Source organism: Danio aesculapii, chromosome 16 (genome assembly GCF_903798145.1).
Source record: "Danio aesculapii chromosome 16, fDanAes4.1, whole genome shotgun sequence".
Classification (NCBI taxonomy): domain Eukaryota; kingdom Metazoa; phylum Chordata; class Actinopteri; order Cypriniformes; family Danionidae; genus Danio; species Danio aesculapii.
Genome location: NC_079450.1, coordinates 40,774,216 through 40,794,117, shown reverse-complemented (window position 1 = coordinate 40,794,117; position 19,902 = coordinate 40,774,216). Strand labels below are relative to the sequence as shown.

The window sequence follows — 19,902 nt, the reverse complement described above, 5'->3', positions numbered from 1 at the left end:
CCCATTCATCAAAGAGGCTCCTGGGATTTAATCTGAAAACACAAGGAGACCACAGTTTAAGGGTAGGCATGAAGGAAACCTCCTCAAGCTGAATTCACAAAACAATTTTTTTTTTTTCTTCAATGAAAAGTGACCTCACTGACTTTGATTCCCGAGATCAAGAGTTCAAACCCCGCTTGGAGAAAAACAAACAGAGGTCGACAAAAGCTATTTTCTCCACTTAAAAGATTTTCTTTAAAAGAAGATACACTGCTTGGGAGCAAAATTATGTTAGAATCAATCTCTCTCCTCTGCTGAGGCTGGTTAAAGCGTCAAGCTGTTGTTAATCTGTTTTGGGATCTTAATGTTTTTGCTAAAAGCTTTGATCGTAACAGTAAAAGCCCACGCAGCCCATACAGTCTACTGTATGAGACTTTTATTAGTCCAGCTCAAGTTTATATTTTAAGTTTAAATTTTATATTATAAGTTCATATTTATATAGTTAAATATTTATGTCTTGCATAAATACTTACTAGTTTTTTATCTAATGTATATGTATTTAATTGTAACAGTCAACATTAATTGCATTATATGAAGTATACACTCACCAGTATATATTCACTTTATTAGGCACACTTGTTAACTGATTTGTTAACACAAAATTCTAATCAGCCAATCACATGGCAGCAACTCAACGCATTTTGCATGTAGAACATGGTCAGGACGATTCTGCTGCAGTTCAAACCGAGCATCAGAATGGGGAATAAATGTGATTTAAGTGACTTTGAAACGTGGCATGGTTGTTGGTGCCAGACGGGCTGGTCTGAGTATTTCAGAAACTGCTGCTATCTACTGGGATTTTCACGTACAACCATTCTAGGCAATATAGAGAATTGTCCAAAAAAGAAAAAATACCCAGTGAGTGGCAGTTGTTGTGGACGCAAAATGCTTTTGTTGATGCAAGAGGTCAGAGGAGAATGGCCACAGACTGGTTCGAGCTGACAGAAAAGGGCAACAGTAACTCAAATAACCACTCATTACATTCGAGGTATGCAGAAGAGCATCTCTGAACGCATAACACGTCGAACCTTGAGTCAGATGGGTTACAGCAGCAGCAGAAGACCACACTGGGTGCTAATAACAGCTAAGAACAGGGAAACTGAGGCTACAATTTGCACAGGCTCACCAAAATTAGACAATAGAAGACTGGAAAAAAACGTTTGCCTGGTCTGATAAGTCTCAATTTCTGCTGCGACGTCAGAATTTGGGGTCAACAGCATGAAAGCATAGTTCCATCCGGCCTTTTATCAAAGGTTCAGGCTGGTGGTGGTGTGTGTAATGGTGTGGAGGATATTGTCTTGGCACACTTTGGGCCCATTAGTACCAATTGAGGCATCTTGTCAATGCCACAGCCAACCTAAGCATGCTGCTGACCATGTCCATCCCTTTATGACCACAGTGTGCCCATCTTCTGATGGCTCCTTCCAACTGGATAACGCACCATGGTCATAAAGCGGCGAATCGTCTCACACTGGTTTCTTGAACATCACAATGAGTTTCACTGTACTCAAATGGGCCTCACACTCACCTGACCTCAATCCAATAGAGCACCTTTGGAATGTGATGGAACGGGAGATTCGCATCATGGATGTACAAGCCGACAGATCTGCAGCAACTTCGTGATGCTGTCATGTCAATATGAACCAAAATCTCAGGAATATCTCCAGTACCCCTTGTTGAATCTATGCCACAAAGGATTAAAGCAGTTCTGAAGAAAAAAAGGGGGTTCAACCCGGTACTAGTAAGGTGTACTTAATAAAGTGGTCAGTGAGTGTATATTTATGTTTTCATTGTGAGAAATTTATCAACAAATACCAATGCTCTTCGCAATATAGCATTTTATATATTTTTAAATAAAACGATAAATTAAATAAAATTTGATACATTAAGATATTTTTGATTTCAAATTATTGATATTAAAATATAATACTACTTATTTAAAAAGTCTTTCAGTCTTTTTGTATGTTATTATATGGTATGGTAATAATCACTGAAAATGGTAAGTCTAAATTGAATAAATTGCATTGCATTCAATTAGATCTGCAATTAAAATTTACAATATAAAATTTCCAACATTAATATTGCTTTACATATCCAGTACTTAAATTTGCTTAAAAAGATCACAAAAAAAATCTATATTTACTCAAAAAAGCATAGTACATCAAAATTCTTTGTCCAATTAGCCCACAAACTCCATTGAAAGTAAAAATTACATCTCACTGGTTCTTTAAATCAAGGCAACAACAAATCAACGGTACCATCATAATGTAACAGGTTCCAGTAAAACTGCAGCAAGATTGTGATGCTTTTCTTCAAACCGCAGGAACATTCTGCAGCCAGACTAATACTATAACTGTTGTGATACCTTCAAGTGATAAATGTTTTCTTCAGTGTCCAGATCAATGCACTTGGCTTTCTTCTTAATGGCCATGACGGACAGCCCAACGTCAATGCAGCCGTGGAGCTTTCCTTTCTCAACCTGCACACACAGCACAAGAAGAAAGCTTTGACCTATAAATATCAACTCTGCCTTGTATACATTATCAATACAAGACAGGTTGTTTTGTTGCAACACACACAAACACACATTACTACTGAGCAAATATACTATTCTTGGATAAACTACAGAAGGATATACACTATCACTTTAAAATATCAAAAACTGTACATATCTCTACAATGATTCTAGTATGAATTAGCATGTTGCTAGCATGTTTGTCCGAATTTTCGAAACCTTAAGTCGGATCCACTGGAAAAGATTAAGCAACCCGAGTCAGAGCAGTTGGAGGTTTGGAGTTAGTTTGATGATTGTAGTATGAACGGTCTAGGAGGAGATGCATGTGGAAATTAGTCCATAAGAAGAAGAAGAAGAAGAAGAAGAAGAAGAAGAAGAAGAAGAAGACACTTATGTAGATTTTTTCAAGTCACCATAATAAAAAATAAAGGAAGCGTGCAGCCCTGTGAAATATAAGAAAGCCGTTGGCTAATTCTGCTAATGCATAATAACCTTCACATTCAACTACTGTCCTTGATTTAGAAGTCAAAAGAGCCCCAGATAAATCTGAAAGATATACAGCAGATTTAATATGTCCTTTCATTTTGATTTAATACCATGGCCACAAGAGTCCACTTCATAAGGCAGACTGGCGTGAGAGAAAAGCAATGGCGGAGTTTCTCTTACGGAATTTACAGCATTATATTCGCAAAATATAAGCTTTAGATGATGCTATCAAACCCTGGGGAAATTAACTTTGATTTTGCATTCCCACAGCTGGAGGCTTTTATCAACAGGAAATATATATTGACAGAAAGATGGAGGGTACAGGCCTCTAAAGATTGCTAGTGCTCTGTGAACACTTACAGTACATGACAGGCAACTGACTACTAAAAGTCCTGAGTGCTTTTGTTCAGTGGATTGATTGAGTGTGCATACTGTAGTTATATATATATGTGAGACTCACATCAGCTGCGCATTTGGCGTACTTCAAAATGCCCTTGTCCAGGTAGAAATATCTCTGTAAAGAAAGAAAGACAAAAAGAAAGGATCAAGGAGAAACTTAAGGTCAGATTTATTTGGTGAATGATTTATGTCCTCTCAGCAGATTCTAAGGTGTTCTTGATGAATGAGAGGCTGTGTGTTTCTATGCCACTTTCTGGTTTATTTTTGTATTTACTCTTTTTGGGCTGAAGAAGAAAGCAGGCTTTTTTTGTGTGAAAATAAACCTCTTGAATGGCTTATTTAGAGTTAAATGCTAGATATTTTATTATAATTTTTTTTTGTGATTAACTATTTTTTTACATAATTAATAGTGTGTACTGTATAAATGTATTATATACATGTACACTACTTGACAAAAGTCTTGTTGCCTTTCCAAGTTTTAGGAACAACAAATAATAACTTGACCTCTAGTTGAGGTCCTGACTCTCTGTGGTCATTAAAATCCCATGGCACTTCTCGTAAAAGAGCAGGGGTGTAACCCCGGTGTCCTGGCCAAAGTCCCTCAATCGGCCCGTACGATCATGGCCTCCCAATCATCCCCATCCACCGAATTGGCTCTCTCACTGTCTCTTCACTCCACAAATAGCTGGTGTGTGGTGAGTGCACTGGCACTGTTGTTCTGTGGCTGCCGTCGCATCATCCTAGTGGATGCTGCACACTGGTGGTGGTGTGGAGAGACCCCCCTCATGATTGTGAAGCGCTTTGGGTGTATGGCCATACACAATTAATGTGCTATATAAATACACATTACATTACATTACATAGTTGATCATTTGATATCAGAAAAGCTTATATGAAAGGCAAAGGCCTCCAGATTACGCTTATTTGACCAAAATAAAATATGATCATGCCTTGACAATTTTTATTATTTAATTAGGACAGTAAGGTCTGACTTGGCTTAGACAAAAGTCCTGTCACTTAACAGAAATAATGTACAGTATAGAATATAAAGTCATGGTGCAGTGGAAAAAGAATTAATATTGTGTATGACTCCCATGAGCTTGGACAACTGCATCCACATATCTCTGCATTGACTCAAATAACTTATTAATAAATAAGATCTTTTTTGCAGTCTGCAGATCTTTTGCATGCCCCCGTAATACTGTAACCCCAAACCATGATTTTTTCTTAACCAAACTTGACTGATTTCTATGAGAATCTGGGGTCCATACAGGTTCCAATAGGTCTTCTGCAGTACTTGTGATGACTGGGACGCAGTTCAACTGATCAAAACAAATCTAACTTCTGCCACTTTTTTAAGTCAAGTTATTATTTGTTGCACTTACAACTGGGATCAACGACAAGACTTTTGTCAGGTAGTGTATATATAAATACACACAGGTACAGTATGTGTGATTTGTGTGATGTGTTATGTTTAGATATGAAATATATGTGTATATGATACTAATTACATATAAATGTAAATATCTCTATTACAAGTTTAGTTTGTATAGATTTGTTTCTATTTCTGTATCACATATATAGTTGAAGTCAGAATTATTTGCTCCCCTTCGAATTTCTTTTGCTTTTTTAAATATTACCCAAATGATGTTTAAAAGAGCAAGGAAATTTTTTTACAGTATGTCTGATAATATTTTTTTCTTCTGGAGAAAGTCTTATTTGTTTTATTTTGGCTAGAATAAAAGCAGTTTAATATTTTTCAAACAGCATTTAAGGTCAAAATTATTAGCCCCTTTAAGCTATATATTTTTTCGATAATCTACAGAACAAACCATCGTTATACAATAACTTGCCTAATTACCCTAACCTGCCTAGTTAAGATAATTAACCTAGTTAAGCCTTTAAATGTCACTTTAAGTTGTATAGAAATGTCTTGAAAAATATCTAGTCAGATATTACTGTATGTACTGTCATCATGGCAAAGATTTAATAAATCAGTTATTAGAAATGAGTTATTAAAACTATTATGTTTAGAAATGTGTTGGAAAAAATCGTCTCTCCGTTAAACAGAATTGAGGAAAAAATAAACAGGGGGGCTAATAATTCTGATTTCAACAGTACATAATAAATTCATATTAACACACACATATTAATTGCAGTGTTTGCTCAGCACTAATAAAAACACTCATTTTACATTTAAGTTTGTTTGTGCAAAAAAAGTTTATAAACTTAGCAAGATCATTCACCAAGTACTTTAATTATCATCAAGACTGAATCCATCAGTGTGAGCACACTGTGTTCCGGCAGGTTAGAATGAGTCTGCTTTGAGCTGAAATTCTGGAAATCTCTGCACTCACGATAATTTTAATTTTAATAAAACTTTGGTGAAGGCATTAAAGCAAGACAAATTCTATCACATACCTTGTGCCAACCTTTCATGGGCCATTTTCTTTTCTTGAGCATGAAGCCGGCCTGCTTCTCTGGCTCCTGAACATTGGAATGACCACCACGCAAACCTTCAACGATCTCCCAGCTGTCCTGTAAAATTCAATTCAATGCATTGAAACACTGTACTTAACTGATTTTTATCAAGTCAGACTGTTAAAGACCATTATTAATACAATTTCAGACTTTTTCCGGGCTAAATGCTAAGGATATTTTCTATTGGCCAGTGGAAACGATTTTTACTAGGCCCATTAAAATTCAAATTTAGTTATTTCCTAGCTACATATTTTAATAAACATGAAATCAAGCAAACTCTAGTTATCAGTGATGGAAAGAGTACTGAAAAATCATTCTCAAGTAAAAGTATTATTACTTGCCCAAAAATGTAGTGCAAGTAGAGTAAAAGTATCTGTTGTAAATATTACTCAAAATATGAGTAAAAAGCCCTTTTAAAAGTACTCAAGAGTAGTAAGTATTACAGTGTAAAAAGTTGATGCGTTTACATGCAGTTTGTGTAGAGATGTGTAAACGTAACATTCTGTAGTACATTTATGATCTTCCTATATTCGTTCGTTCTTTCCAACCTTCGTTCCATTGTTTGTTTTTTCTGTCCTTCCTTTATTAATTCGTGTGTTCCTTCCTTCCTTCCTTCATTTGTTTGCTCATTTGTTTGATTGTTTGTTCATTTTTTGTTCCTTGCTTCGTTCATTTATTAATTCGTTCTTTCCTTCCTTCATTAGTTTGTTCAGTCCTTTCTTGAATCCTTTCTTCATTCATTTGGTCCTTCCTTCTTTCCTCCCTTCATTCGTTTGCTCATTCATTCATTCATTCATTCATGCATTCATTCATTCATTCATTTATTCATCTTTTTGTTCATTCCTTCATTTGGTCCTTTGTTCATTCATTTGTTCGTTCCTTCCTTCCTTCCTTAGTTTGTACAGTCCTTCCTTGAATAATTCCTTCATTCATTTAGTCCTTCCTCCTTCATTAGTTCGGTCCTTCCTTCATTCGGTCCTTACTTCCATTCCTTGTTCGGCCCTTTCCAGTTCTTTCCATTTTTCATTGGTTCCATTTAATGATTGTTTAAGGCTGTTTGGTTTCAGTCATACAGTCGACATCCTTTATTTTCTCATCAGTGACATGTGGTCTATAAAAAGTCTCTGGGTCCTTGCGTATAAAGATTTTGGGCATCTTCTTGGACATTTTTAATGCTTCCAAAAAGTTTGCTGCATTTATAAATTGCCCATGTCTTGAGGTAGTTCATTATGATGTGATTTACTTTCTATCTGCAATTTGATTGGACAGGAAACACAGGACTGATTTTTCTACTTTAGCCATTCACGGGAGAGTAAACATACCCCTTTTTAAAACTACTTAGCAAATTGCAATTTCTGAGAAAAACTACTCAATTACAGTAATTTGAGTATTTGTAATTTGTTACTTTACACCACTTCTGTTGTACTGATTGAGTAGCTTTACATGGACAATTAAGAACTGTTTAAAATGATTTAAGGCCTATATTTAGTTTTTGAAATTGAAGACATTTTAAGACCAAGGACACCCTGAGATTTATCCAGGCAGGATTGCTTTACGTTATTAACAAATGAGAATGACGTAAAACATGCAATGTGTAAATACATAATGAGGAAAAGAATGAGGAAGTCACTTGTGATGAAATTGCACTGATTCTTAATACAGATGGATTTTGGTCTTACCACAAATTCCTTATTGGTTTGATAAATAATGCAGATGTATCAGATTAAGGTCAGATTATCTTCAAATGAACCATATCAGACTTTGTTTGAAAGTGAACTGAGACCACCTCTTCGGCTGGTCTTGGTGCAGTTGTTTGGTGCACACTAGAGTGTGATTGCTGTATTCACATGTGCCCAAAATATCAGGACCAAAGAGGGAAATTCAATTAAACCAAACAAGACAAGTGTGAGTAAGTGTGTCAGTATAGATACCAAGTTTTGTGTTGTGTGTAGTGTACAACATTGAAAAATAAATAAAAAGTTTTTAATGAGCAGTTGTGAAGAAAGCCTATATATGTAGATGGTTTTGGCATATATTATGCTAAAAATAGCATCAGAAACAAGGTCATTCATTCACAATACTATAAATACATCAAGATTAGAACACATAAACATCAGGTGGAGTTTTTAGAGAGGAGAGATATTGTCTCTACTATTTAGAGCACTGACAGATGGGACAAAAATGTGGGTCTACATTCTCCCACTTCAGCAAACTCAGTTTCTTCCTCAAGGCAAGAGCTGCACTGCCCAAACCCCACTCTCAGCAATTCACTGCATCAAGGACAGCTTTCAAAGACACATCTCTATAGCCAAGGACAAAACCCAAACATGCATTAAGAACCACAGAGTGGGACTAATAAAACCAACCACTTACACAACATTTTAAATCAAAGGAACAATCATCAATTTCAAGGGATACTAAAGTAGGAAATGTAGGAAATGACACAGCCCAGCGGATCAAGCAATCTTTCTAAAAACAAGAATATAAATATACAGTCGTATGCAAAAGTTTGGCCACCCCTGATCATTTTTATAACTGCAAGCCATAGTCTGCTTGTATTTCAAATAATTTGTGTATATTTTATACCCTAGGGAAAAAGCAACATTTCAGTTCTGACATACCATTTATTTAATTAACAGATGCAATGTAATTTAAGTCATAACAAAAACAGAGAGGTGCAAAAATCTGGGCACCCCAACAGAATAATGACATCAATCTTTTGTACAGCCACCTTTTGCTGAAATAACAGACTATGGACACTTCTTATAGTCAAGGATAAGGCCCTAAATTCTTGATGAAGGCATTTTGGACCATTCTTCCTTGCAAGATTTCATCAGTTCAGTAAGGTTTGATGTGTGGCATGAATGGCCCTTTTAAAATCAATCCATAGATTTTCAATGATGTTCACATCTGGGGACTGGGATGGCCATTCTAGAACATTGTATCATGCCTGAGCATGAATTCCTGAAACTGTGCTTTGGGTAATTGTCCTGCTGAAACATCCAACCCTGCCGTAACTTCAGCCTCTTAACTGATTCCTAAACATTGTTCTTCAGAATCTGCAGATGCTGGGTGGAATCCATGCCACCTTTAATTCTGACAAGGTTTTCAGTACCTGTGCTTGCCACACATACCCAAAGCATAATGGATCCTCCACCATATTTTACAGTAGGGGCAGGTTCTTTTCCTGGAATCCTGTGTTCTTTTTCATCCGTGCAAAGCACCTATGATTGTGGCATCTGTCCACAGTATATCTTTCCAAAATGATTCAGGCTTGTCCAGATGAGCCTTTGCATACCTCAAACGACTCTTCCTGTTGGCAGATTGCAGAAAAGGCTTCTTCTGCATCAGCTTCCATTAAGCTGTTCTTTGTGAATAATGTGCTGAACTGTGGAACGATGTACAATGACATTATTAGGAGCAAGATATTCCTGGAGCTCTTTGGAGGTGGTCTGTGGTTTGTCTGTGACCATTCTTTCATATATATTTTCTTGGTCTAGCACATCTTTCTTTCACAAGAACTGTTCCTGTGGCCTTTCATTTTCTTACTATATTTCTGACTGTGGACCTTTGTGATAGCTTTTTGCATCCTTCTCCAAATTCATGTTGATGAATTATCCTAGTTTTTAGGTCATTAGGAAGCTCTTTTGAGGTTCCCATGTAGCTACTTTCAGGTTCACAATAAGGAGAAGCACCACTAGCAATCATCTATCTTGAACATCCTTTTTCATGACTGGTTGCACTTGTGTTGGGATAGTTAAGGTTCACAATCCTTGTTGTTAAGAGTCACTCACATCAATTTTGTGTAGAAATCAATCAGCATTGAGTGACTACAGGTTTTAAAATTCACACAAAAGAGAGGGTGCCCAAACTTTTGCATAGCCTATTGTTCAGTTTCAATTTAATTTCACTCATCTTAAACCGAATGGCATTTCACTGTGATCTTCTCTTATAAAGAAAGATCACATAATTATGCAGCCACAGAGGGGCGCCCAAATTTTAGCATAAAATGCTTCAGAATGGAATGCTTGAGAATTTAAACTGCTTAAAGTTAATTGCAGTTAAGTAAAAAGTATCTATTTGTCAGTCTTCTTTCATTTTGTTAGCAATACCCATCTTCCAACGATCCAATCGGTTCCCAACGGACATGCACCACCTTACATTTTCTTTTAAGTACACTTAAAAGGGTGGTCTATAGCTACATCATGCATTCAGAGTTATTTACACTATTAAAGGGTTGTCAAAGTTTCAAAAATGATTTGGATGTATGTCTTTTCCCAAAATCTTACTTCCAGGTCATTAACTAGGTTCATAAGCTTTTTTTTTTTCGAGCCAGGCTCTTGGTTAAGTAATGAAAATAAAGGGTGGAAATCCTTGAATGTACTCTTCTTGAGGAAAAACGCATGCATGACCAGTGTAGAATTTCATCTAAAATGTCTTAATTTGTGTTCTGAAGAACAAAGAGATTGGAACAAAATGAGGGTGAGTTATTAGTTATTTATTAACTTCTAACTGTCTTTAATAAATCCAATACACAATAAGAAATGGGAGCAATACAACCACACAACAACATTCATGCACAAGGAATGGAGGGAATTTCAGATCACCAGAAGGGGTTGAGAGGAAAAAAATGGACAATGATGATGACGATAGTGGGCCATGTTACAAGAGCAGTAGAAGCCAGGAAGAGATCCAGAGCACATCCGAGACGATGGGCCACAGTGAAGTCAAGGAAGGGCAAAGCCATGATATGGATGTGGCTGACAACACCAGGAGTCCAATCGACAGAGACACAACCTATTTATGTGGAACCTGAGTCAGAGATGGAGAGCTGTTGAGCCAGGATGATACAGAGGTTCTGGAGAGCCTCAGTGGAAATGGTGAATGTTGTTATTCACCAGCACCCCCTTCATAATTGTGACAAAATCCTCCAGGCCGCTTGCTGAAAGTCATAGTGAGCAGTGAGGATAATGTGTAAGGCCTTTCAGATGTAAAAAATCCCTGGAAAGTAGGAATGCACAGAATTTTTGGCTACCAAAAAAAGGGGTTCTGGTTTCACTCTCCCTCCAGTCAAAGTCACAGCGATGTGTAATGAAACCCATTCATTTCAATAGCTGAGCAGCAGCAAAGTGAACCTCTAACTAGCTTTCATGTACACTGCGGTCAAATTTCAAAATTGCTCAATATTCCACTTTGTGGAAATTCTACTTATGTATCTTTATGCTTATCTATGCATAAACTACACATGCTCACAACAAAAACCAAGTCTGTTATATATACCACAGCCATATCACCCTGCAGCCCAAGAACTGAAGCTAAGCAGAGCTGAGCCTGGTCAGTACCTGGATGGGAGACCACATAGGTAAAAGAGCCTGCTGTTGGAAGTGGTTTTAGTGAGGCCAGCACTCAACCTGCAGCCTGTGTGAGTCCTTATGCCCCAGTAAAGTGAAGGGGACACTATACTGTCAGTGAGTGCCGCCTTTCGGATGAGACGTTAAACTGAGGTCCTGACTCTCTGTGTTCATTTCTCATAAGGACTAGTGGTGTAACCCAGGTGTCCTAGCCAAATTCCTTACCATCATAGCCTCCCAATCATCCTCATCCACTGTATTGGCTGTATCACTATCTCTTCATTCCACCATATAGCTGGTGTGTGGTGAGCACACTGGTGCTGTTGTCCTGTGGCTGCCATCGCATCATCCAAGTGGATGCTGCACACTGGTGGTGGTGTGGAGAGACCACCCTCATGATTGTGAAGCACTTTGGGTGTATTACCATACACGACAAATGCGCTATTTAATTTCACACATTACATTACAGTATATATTATCATATTTCGGCGCATCAAGTGCATCCAGAATTTCCACTTTTTGGGTTTTGGCCCAAAAAAATACAAATAAATCACTGCCAAAAATATTCTAAAAAAGCTGTTAAAATCAACAAACTTCAACAAAAGTCTTTAGTAAATCAACAAACACGGCCACCCCTGTGTAAACTCTGGCCACCCCAATATGATTTTGCTGTTGATATTCACTTAAATGTACTTACGTAATATACAATATTTCAATAATTAATAAATAAATAAAATGCAGCCACTAAATTATGGTGGATTGACTGTTGCCAACGACTTTGCTGGTTCACTACCCCTCCCCCTTTAAACATGCGCTGATAGATGTTTGACCGTTATTCTGGCTGCACCTCGGGGATGAACTGCTGACGTTCAACCACAGCAGATAAGCTGACTCTCCCACAATAATTTCAAGTTGGCGTTATGCTTGTTTGTTTTAATTAAGTCTATAGTTCTTATAACATAATTTGTTTAGTATTGTTTGACGATGAGAGACGAAACACGATTTTGGGTTCATTTTTATTAAGAATTTTTTAAATGAAAAATTGTGTTTCATCTGACTAAAAACCACAAATCCAGAACAATAAATAAAAGCATTTTGAAATAAGCTTTTTCAGAATCTAGTCTATTTAGTTTATCTAGGTTTTTTTATATGCTTGTTTACTTACAAGGGCCAAAAATCTTGATTTTGTGGATGTATTTTGCAAAAAAGAAAAGACCAATAGAAGAAGCTGTATTAATAATATTGTGGCTCAAAAAGGAATATGGATAAATCATATTATTAGGTTCTGTATAGTGAGTCTGTGTATATAGTAATGCCTTTTGTTCAGTTTGTTCATTTGTCTGTGTTTTCAAACTAAATATTGATTTTTATTTGATTTGCACATGTTCTTGCTGAATAATTTCAAGGAATAAATTGCATTATTTTAAGAGTAATTAATTAAACGAATTAAAAACACATTCTTTTATTTACCAGAAACAAAAATATAACATTACACTGAATCAGTGTCACCCCAAGATTTGGTGTGGCCTCAAATGGCCACCCCAAGAAAATTTTCTGGGGGCGCCACTACATCCAAAAACCATCACGAAAAAGATTAGAGCTGTATTGACTGTTATCCACCTGAACAAAAAACATTATACACTGTAAAACCCAACAGTCAACTTTATCAAATGAAATGAGTGTAGTTTACTCAAAATTTACTGAAAGTTAATTTTACTCGTTTGAAAAGAGTTTTAAACTTAGTGTTGAAGGTAATGAGTCAATTAAATACCTCATTACTTTAATTTAAATTGATTAAGTTCACAGTACTCATAGATTAGTTTTTTATCTCAAATAGTTTGTTGCAACCGGTTTCCTCAAACAGTTTGGGTTGCTTTAACTTATTGGGTTTTACAGTACTCAGTTTATTTTAGTTCTTTTCATTTATTAGGTTTTACTGTGCTAAAATTGCTTCGTTTACTCAAATGGATTAAGTTCACAGTACTCATTAGGATTAGTTTTTGAACGTTTATTGCAATCGGTTTCCTCAAATGGTTTGAGTTACCTTAACTTATTGGGTTTTACAGTGAAGCAAGCAAAATGATGGTGGGAAGCACAATGTAATGTAATGTAGCAATGGAATACTCTATGCTAATTTTAATCTAACACTCCATCATGCTGATTTTCGCAAGACGGCATGTTGGAGAGAAATATTGTCACATTTTAATACTGTGAGTTCACATGGCGCAACATCTCGTCACACCATTACTCGCTATATTTAAATGAAGCTACACAGCACTTATAGAATGAATTTATTAAATAGGATTTTATTTATTTTTTGTCTGCAAATCTTTGAAGAACCAGACAACCTGCTAGGATTTTGACCCTCTTTGCAGTGGCTCTAAACTCTACACAACATAACTGTGTGATGTTGCTATTGACAGTAGCGTCTGCCACCCGAACATATATCCGTTTCGGAGAAGTAATGAGCTTTATAATGCTACCAAATGATGAGATTAGAGATTACAGCTTCATAATCAGGTCAGCATGTTCATCTGAGGAGAAGGACACCCATCCGCCCTCTGGAGCTCAGGGCAAATGAACGCACACACACACAGGTGTGCATATTGTATGCACACAGATATATTAAGTCTACACAAACAAACCTGCATGAACAAACTGTGACTGAAGACACGATGACATCCAACGGTCTGAGGGCAGACTTTGAACCCCTGTGTTCATCATTAATATCCAGAAAAGATTATTAGTTTCCGCTAATTCTTTCACATAAAAGCCACATGAAGTGTTTTGGGATTGCAATAAATGTGGAAAAAATAAAGGCTGCTAGGTTTCTATTCATCTGGCGCTCAAGGCTTATTTCATAGATCAGCGATATTCATATTTCCCACAGTCATCTAACTGCGAGATTAATTCTGCATTTCAGGACAGCTGCATAATGAGACTGACAAAGATAAAGTGGAAAGGAGTCAATGAGAACATTTTCGTTAAAGTCCAGAAACATTTTGCTCAGTCCACTGAATTCTGCTTTCATCTGTCATGTCAGTCGCATTTTCTTTCTTTCTTTGGAAATTTAGAAATGGTTTTTGAGCACTTCAAATAAATAAATATTTGGTAATGGTTTGCACTAAAGTCTCATTTGTTAACACTGATTAATGCGACACTTAACAATAAATGAACTATGAGCTATATATTTTCCTAGTATATTGTTAATGAATAAAATGATGCAGTTGTTTGTCTGTTAAGCTTCCAAATATTACTTTTCAAGCAGTGTGTAATGTTCGCAAGTTTCCAAGTTTAAGAAAATAACGCGTGCATAAGACATCGTCTAAACCCATCCTTTTTAAGAGCATATATTATTGGTCAGATGGCCCAGCCTGTATGATTGGTTTACTGCTCTCAGCACATGTCGTAAACAAATAAGCATGAAGGCTTCCTCCCCTTAGCAAATATTGTAAGAACTTTCTTGATTTTATTATTAAGTAAGGATGAGTACACCATTGTCAATATCGATAAAAAAAAAGATTCACTATGACATTTTGGTATGAATCGCTATAGTTTTATTAAAATGTGGCTGCTGACCTACGTATGAGAGCGATCCACACATGTCACCAAAATGGCTTTTTGGTTTCTTTTCTTGTGCGACCCAGCCACTAGCACCCCAATTTTAAGCATAGGGGGTAATAAAGTCATCCTACGTCACAATTTTTAATGTTTAGTATGTATTTGAATAATGATGGCCGGTTCCTTTACTTGAAAGCTCAGATTTGATTATCATAATTTGTTCTGCTCACAGAGTTTGAGGTTTACTGTATCATTATTATTCACACCTTACAGATGTTGATCTACCTTAGTTGCACACATTTTGTAACATTTTGTTTATCAAGTTTAAGAGTCTCTTTAACACTTATGTTTATTTTATTATAAAGAGATCAGATATTTTTGTTTAAATATATTTTTTAATATTAAAACTATTTGCCTAGTAATCTTGGTAAATGAAATAAAGTGGTAAAATAAAAAAATCATAATATTGCTAATTGTATTGGTTAAAAAATATTCAATAATTATCGATATCGAATTATATGAATTATATATATATTTTGCAATATCGCTCAGTCTGAGGTTAGGGTAACGTGATATAATAATTATTATTAAATTATTATTATATAATTATCTAATATTATTCTGTGATTGTTTGGTAACACACCAATCCACACAACTTAAAGCAGTCCAAGGACACAGGATGAGTTACATACCACGGTGATACATACTTCCATAAATATGCTTCATTGACTGACAATCCACGCACACACACACATGCACTCACCTGTCTGCTGTCATGTTTGGAGGAAGAACTGCTATTGCTGTGAGATGGAGAGGAGATTTTCTGGGACATGGTGGAACTTTTCTCCTCGGAGCTCATCTCGTGCTTTCAGTCAGGTAAAGAGGAAACGGAGGAGAGGAAAAGAGGGAGGGGGAACCAGTTGCTCAGAAGTTGTGGATCTCCATGTTTATCCAAAGCCTGGACACAGAGTTGGAGCCTGCGGACAGAAGGAAGAAAAAAAAAATCGATCAGGAGATGTACATGAAAGACAACCTCAACACGATGTCAGGCTTTCATCTATACAGGTAATGAACACCACTCACTGACCACAGGATATCAAATAGCAGAGTTTTCTGAAAGCCTTGGTCAGTGGGAAGGAAATATGCCAACGTGATTCACTGGACATACTATAGATGTTGTCCCCAGATCGTCTCCCACTCATTCAGCTCCTTCGAACTATGATTAAAGAGTTATGAAAGTGTGGGGGCTACGCTGCGCGCACACTGACTCTGAATCTGGGCTTCATTTATAGCAGTAACAGACGTCAGTGATCGCTGCTCTGTAGTAACCATACTTCCTTCCCTGTCTCATCTCATCCTCTCTGTGTGGTTCTCATATGAATGCAGAACAAAATGCAAATATGCTCTTGCTTTGTGTCTGGGTTTGTTTGAAGTCATGCGTCACGACACCATATGCATACTCGTGTTACAGCACCTGTGCCTAGTGTCAAAATAATAACGCAGGTTATAGGGTGTGGTGTGTGAGTCAAAAACAAACACACACTCACACTAAAGTGATAGTTTGGAAGTTAATCTACTCCCCTTAGGCCATGCAGGATGTGCTGTAGGTGGAGCATGCAAAATTGTTCATCAAAACGTTGCTTATCCTGGATGCTATAACTTATGAAAGGGAAACATTATGTTCAAATGTGTGATCTTAATCTGGACTTACAAATTTCCTCATGCTTGATAAAAGCTTGTCCTCTATACTGTCATGAACAGGCACCCGGGACTGTGCATTGAAACAGGTGATAATGTTGTAAGTAATTTTCAATTTCTTTCCCAGATTAATAGTTTTGCATTGTGAGACTACAATGTATTATCTGGAGGCACGAGTATTCATTTTGATTTGCTGCTTTTTGTCTCTCAAAGGGGTGGATATCATTAACTTGCATTTTATGAATCATCAAGGACTGTGGTCTCATTTAAAAAAATGTTTTACTGAAGAAAAATAATATTGTTTCATAATTTTATCACAATGTTAACTAGGCAAGTTAGGGTAATTAGGGAAATCATTGTATAACGATGATTTGTTCTGTAGACTATCGAAAAAAATATATAGATTAAAGGGGCTAATAATTTTGACCCCAAAAATGTTCATTAAAAAATGTTGAACTTTATTCTAATTATTTTAAAACTAAAAAATGTATTCCAGCCAAAATAAAAACAAATAAGGCTTTCTCTAGAAGAAAAAATATTATCAGTCATATTGTGAAAATTTCCTTGCTCTGTTAAACATCATTTGGGAAATATTTAAAAGAAAAAACGGAATCTGCATGCACAGAAATCCATAGCTTTTTTAGTCCAATATTGAGTTTATTCATTTACTTATGTAAATGTGTGATTTCTTCCATTTTTATAGCAATTTCAGTAATATTATTTGAATAAAATGCAAATGTTCATATGACTTTGTTATGACTGCCAGTGGTGTTGTCTCCGCTGGCGATTTACTTCCTGTAGTTTGTTGCAATCGCCAGCGGGGTTTTCTATTTGGGAGATTACTGCTGAACAAACTACAACTCCCAGAACCCCCTGCGCTCATCAACTCCTTAACGGCTGACAATAATCTGGACACTCTCCCTTTATTAGCAGAATGAACCGCCAACTTATCCAGCATGTTTTATGCAGCGGATGCCCTTCCAGCTGCAACCCATCTCTGGGAAACATCCATACACACTCATTCACACTCATACACTACGGACAATTTAGCTTACCCAATTCACCTGTACCCCATGTCTTTGGACCAGTTGGAAACCGAAAACCCACGCAAACGCAGGGAAAACATGCAAACTCCACACAGAAACGCCAACTGACCCAGCTGAGGCTCAAACCAGCGAGCTTCTTCACGCAGAAACAGCTGCTGCTCATCTAGACTGAAAACAAGGACTATTTAAACAGCACTCACAAACGCATCATTGCTGAGTCTTGTTTAATTGTTTCTGTGAACATTACAACACGATTGCCTTGCCTTGCCTTGCATGTTTAAACCTTGCTTTGTTTTGTTTGTCTTACCCTGTCTGCTGCCTACCTTTTGACCATCTGCCTGTTGTATGACCACGACTCTGGATTTGCCTAAATACATCTGCTTGCCCCTGTGTTGACCATTGCTTGACTGACCATTCTCAATAAACCTGCGTTTGGATCCGCACTCTCTTGTTAGCATCCCGCTTCACATTACGGATTTAATTACAATACAGATTGTAAAGTAATATTTTGTGTCTTTTATATATTATATGAGAGACCTGCTTTGTTTACCAAACAAGTGTATCTAGTTGGATTTGCATTGTAAACCATAAATAAATGTTAAAAGTTATTATTTTTAATAGGCAATATAAGTTTTTAGTTACTATATTCTCAAAATTATTCAACACAAATCCACAGCTTTTTTTTTTACAAACATCTACACAAAAATATCAAATAATGTCTACAGACTGTGTCTGGTTCTGCCTATGGGTTATATTCAACATAAGTTTGACATTACATATGTGAGATTTTTCGACTAGTTTACATTAAACCTATCACTCCTACAGTCTTTATTTGCGTTTTACTAATGTATTATTGAACTGTATCAGTTATAACAGGTACTCAATTTAAAATTGCTATGTCAGTTTTTTTCCGATATCATGCAGTCCTAGCCTGAGGGTTAGTAAATATTTGGTCACATGATCCTTTAAGCTGAAATAAAGGTCCACATAAAATCTGCATGGACAGAAATCCACAGATTTCTGCAGATTTTTTAGCCCATCATTGAGTTTATTTATTTACTTATATAAATTTGTTATTTATTCCATTTTTATATAAATTTCAGTAATATTTTTTGAATAATATGAAAATGTTCATAAGATTTATTTACAATACAGATTGTAAAGTATTATTTTGTGTCTTTTATTTGATATATTATATGAGAGATCTGCTTTGTTTACCAAACAAGTGTATCTAATCGGAATTGCATTGTAAACCATAAATAAATGTTAAAATAGCAAGCAATGTCCGCATTCTGTGTCTGGCTCTGCCAATGGGTTATATTTAACATAAGTTTGACATTACATATGTGAACTTTGTCGACTAGCTTGCATTAAGCCTATTTAAATCATCCCTACAGTCTTTACTTTCTTTTTATTAATGTATTATTGAATTGAATCAGCTATAACAGGTTTTATTTCATAAAATATATTTTAGATATTTTAGAGCACAATTAGTTTATGCATAGTATATTATATTATATTATATTATATTATATTATATTATATTATATTATATTATATTATATTATATTATATTATATTATATTATATTATATTATATTATATTATATTATTATGCCTGCATTTGCAGACATTTGTCTTTTCTTTTTCAGCAGATGATATTTTAAAAAGCATATTCCACTGACTCTCTCTCTCTTTTCTTCATTATGAACAGCAGCACGGGTCACAGTGTGGGACACAGGAATGCAGCAAGGTTAATTAGATTAGTTCTGCGCAATACAACCAAATAACCTTCATTCCCATCAGCCTGTGGAAGTCAATAGAAACACACATCTCTCTCTCCCTTCCAGACATTTGCTACTTCTTTTAGCAAAACTGTATTTTCGCTCAAGATTCCTGTTCTATGGAGGATTAATACAACACAGGAAATTGTGAAAATGAGCAGTATCACCTCTTAAACTAATGAACATCATGATGTGTCAGGCTCACGTTGAGATTTTAAAAATTAATCACTTCCTGTGAGAATGAAGTCATCTGTGTTTCTTAATGAAGCACTACAGTGTCATGTCTTTAAAATTTATGTCCAGCTTTTGTGTTAATTTCCCCTGACATGTTACAACATGAGTGACTGAAAACCTATAACCTTGACTGGAAAACATACTGAAAGAGTGATCTGCACTGACCACATCCTGTCAAATAAACATCCATCTCCCATTCAGAGTGGAAAGCAAAGACAGACTGCCATTTACAGCACAACTGATATTAAAATGAATTCAAAAGGTCTCCTGTGACCACTTCTGAATTTCAATGTGTTACTACAAGTTGA

General features: G+C 36.1%; 1 protein-coding gene across 1 annotated transcript; it reads right to left on the bottom strand.

Annotated features, from left to right (window-relative positions):
- Nucleotides 1-8: 8 nt before the first annotated feature.
- On the bottom strand, nt 9-16,088 carry LOC130243125 (oxysterol-binding protein-related protein 3-like). Its single transcript, XM_056475187.1, has 6 exons — nt 15,920-16,088; nt 15,596-15,809; nt 5,861-5,977; nt 3,501-3,554; nt 2,405-2,518; nt 9-32 (listed from the first exon to the last, which is right to left on the bottom strand). The coding sequence occupies exons 2-6, from the start codon at nt 15,689-15,691 to the stop codon at nt 9-11; spliced, it is 405 nt and encodes a 134-aa protein (XP_056331162.1). The 5' UTR covers nt 15,692-15,809; nt 15,920-16,088.
- Between the last annotated feature and the right edge of the window lie 3,814 nt (nt 16,089-19,902).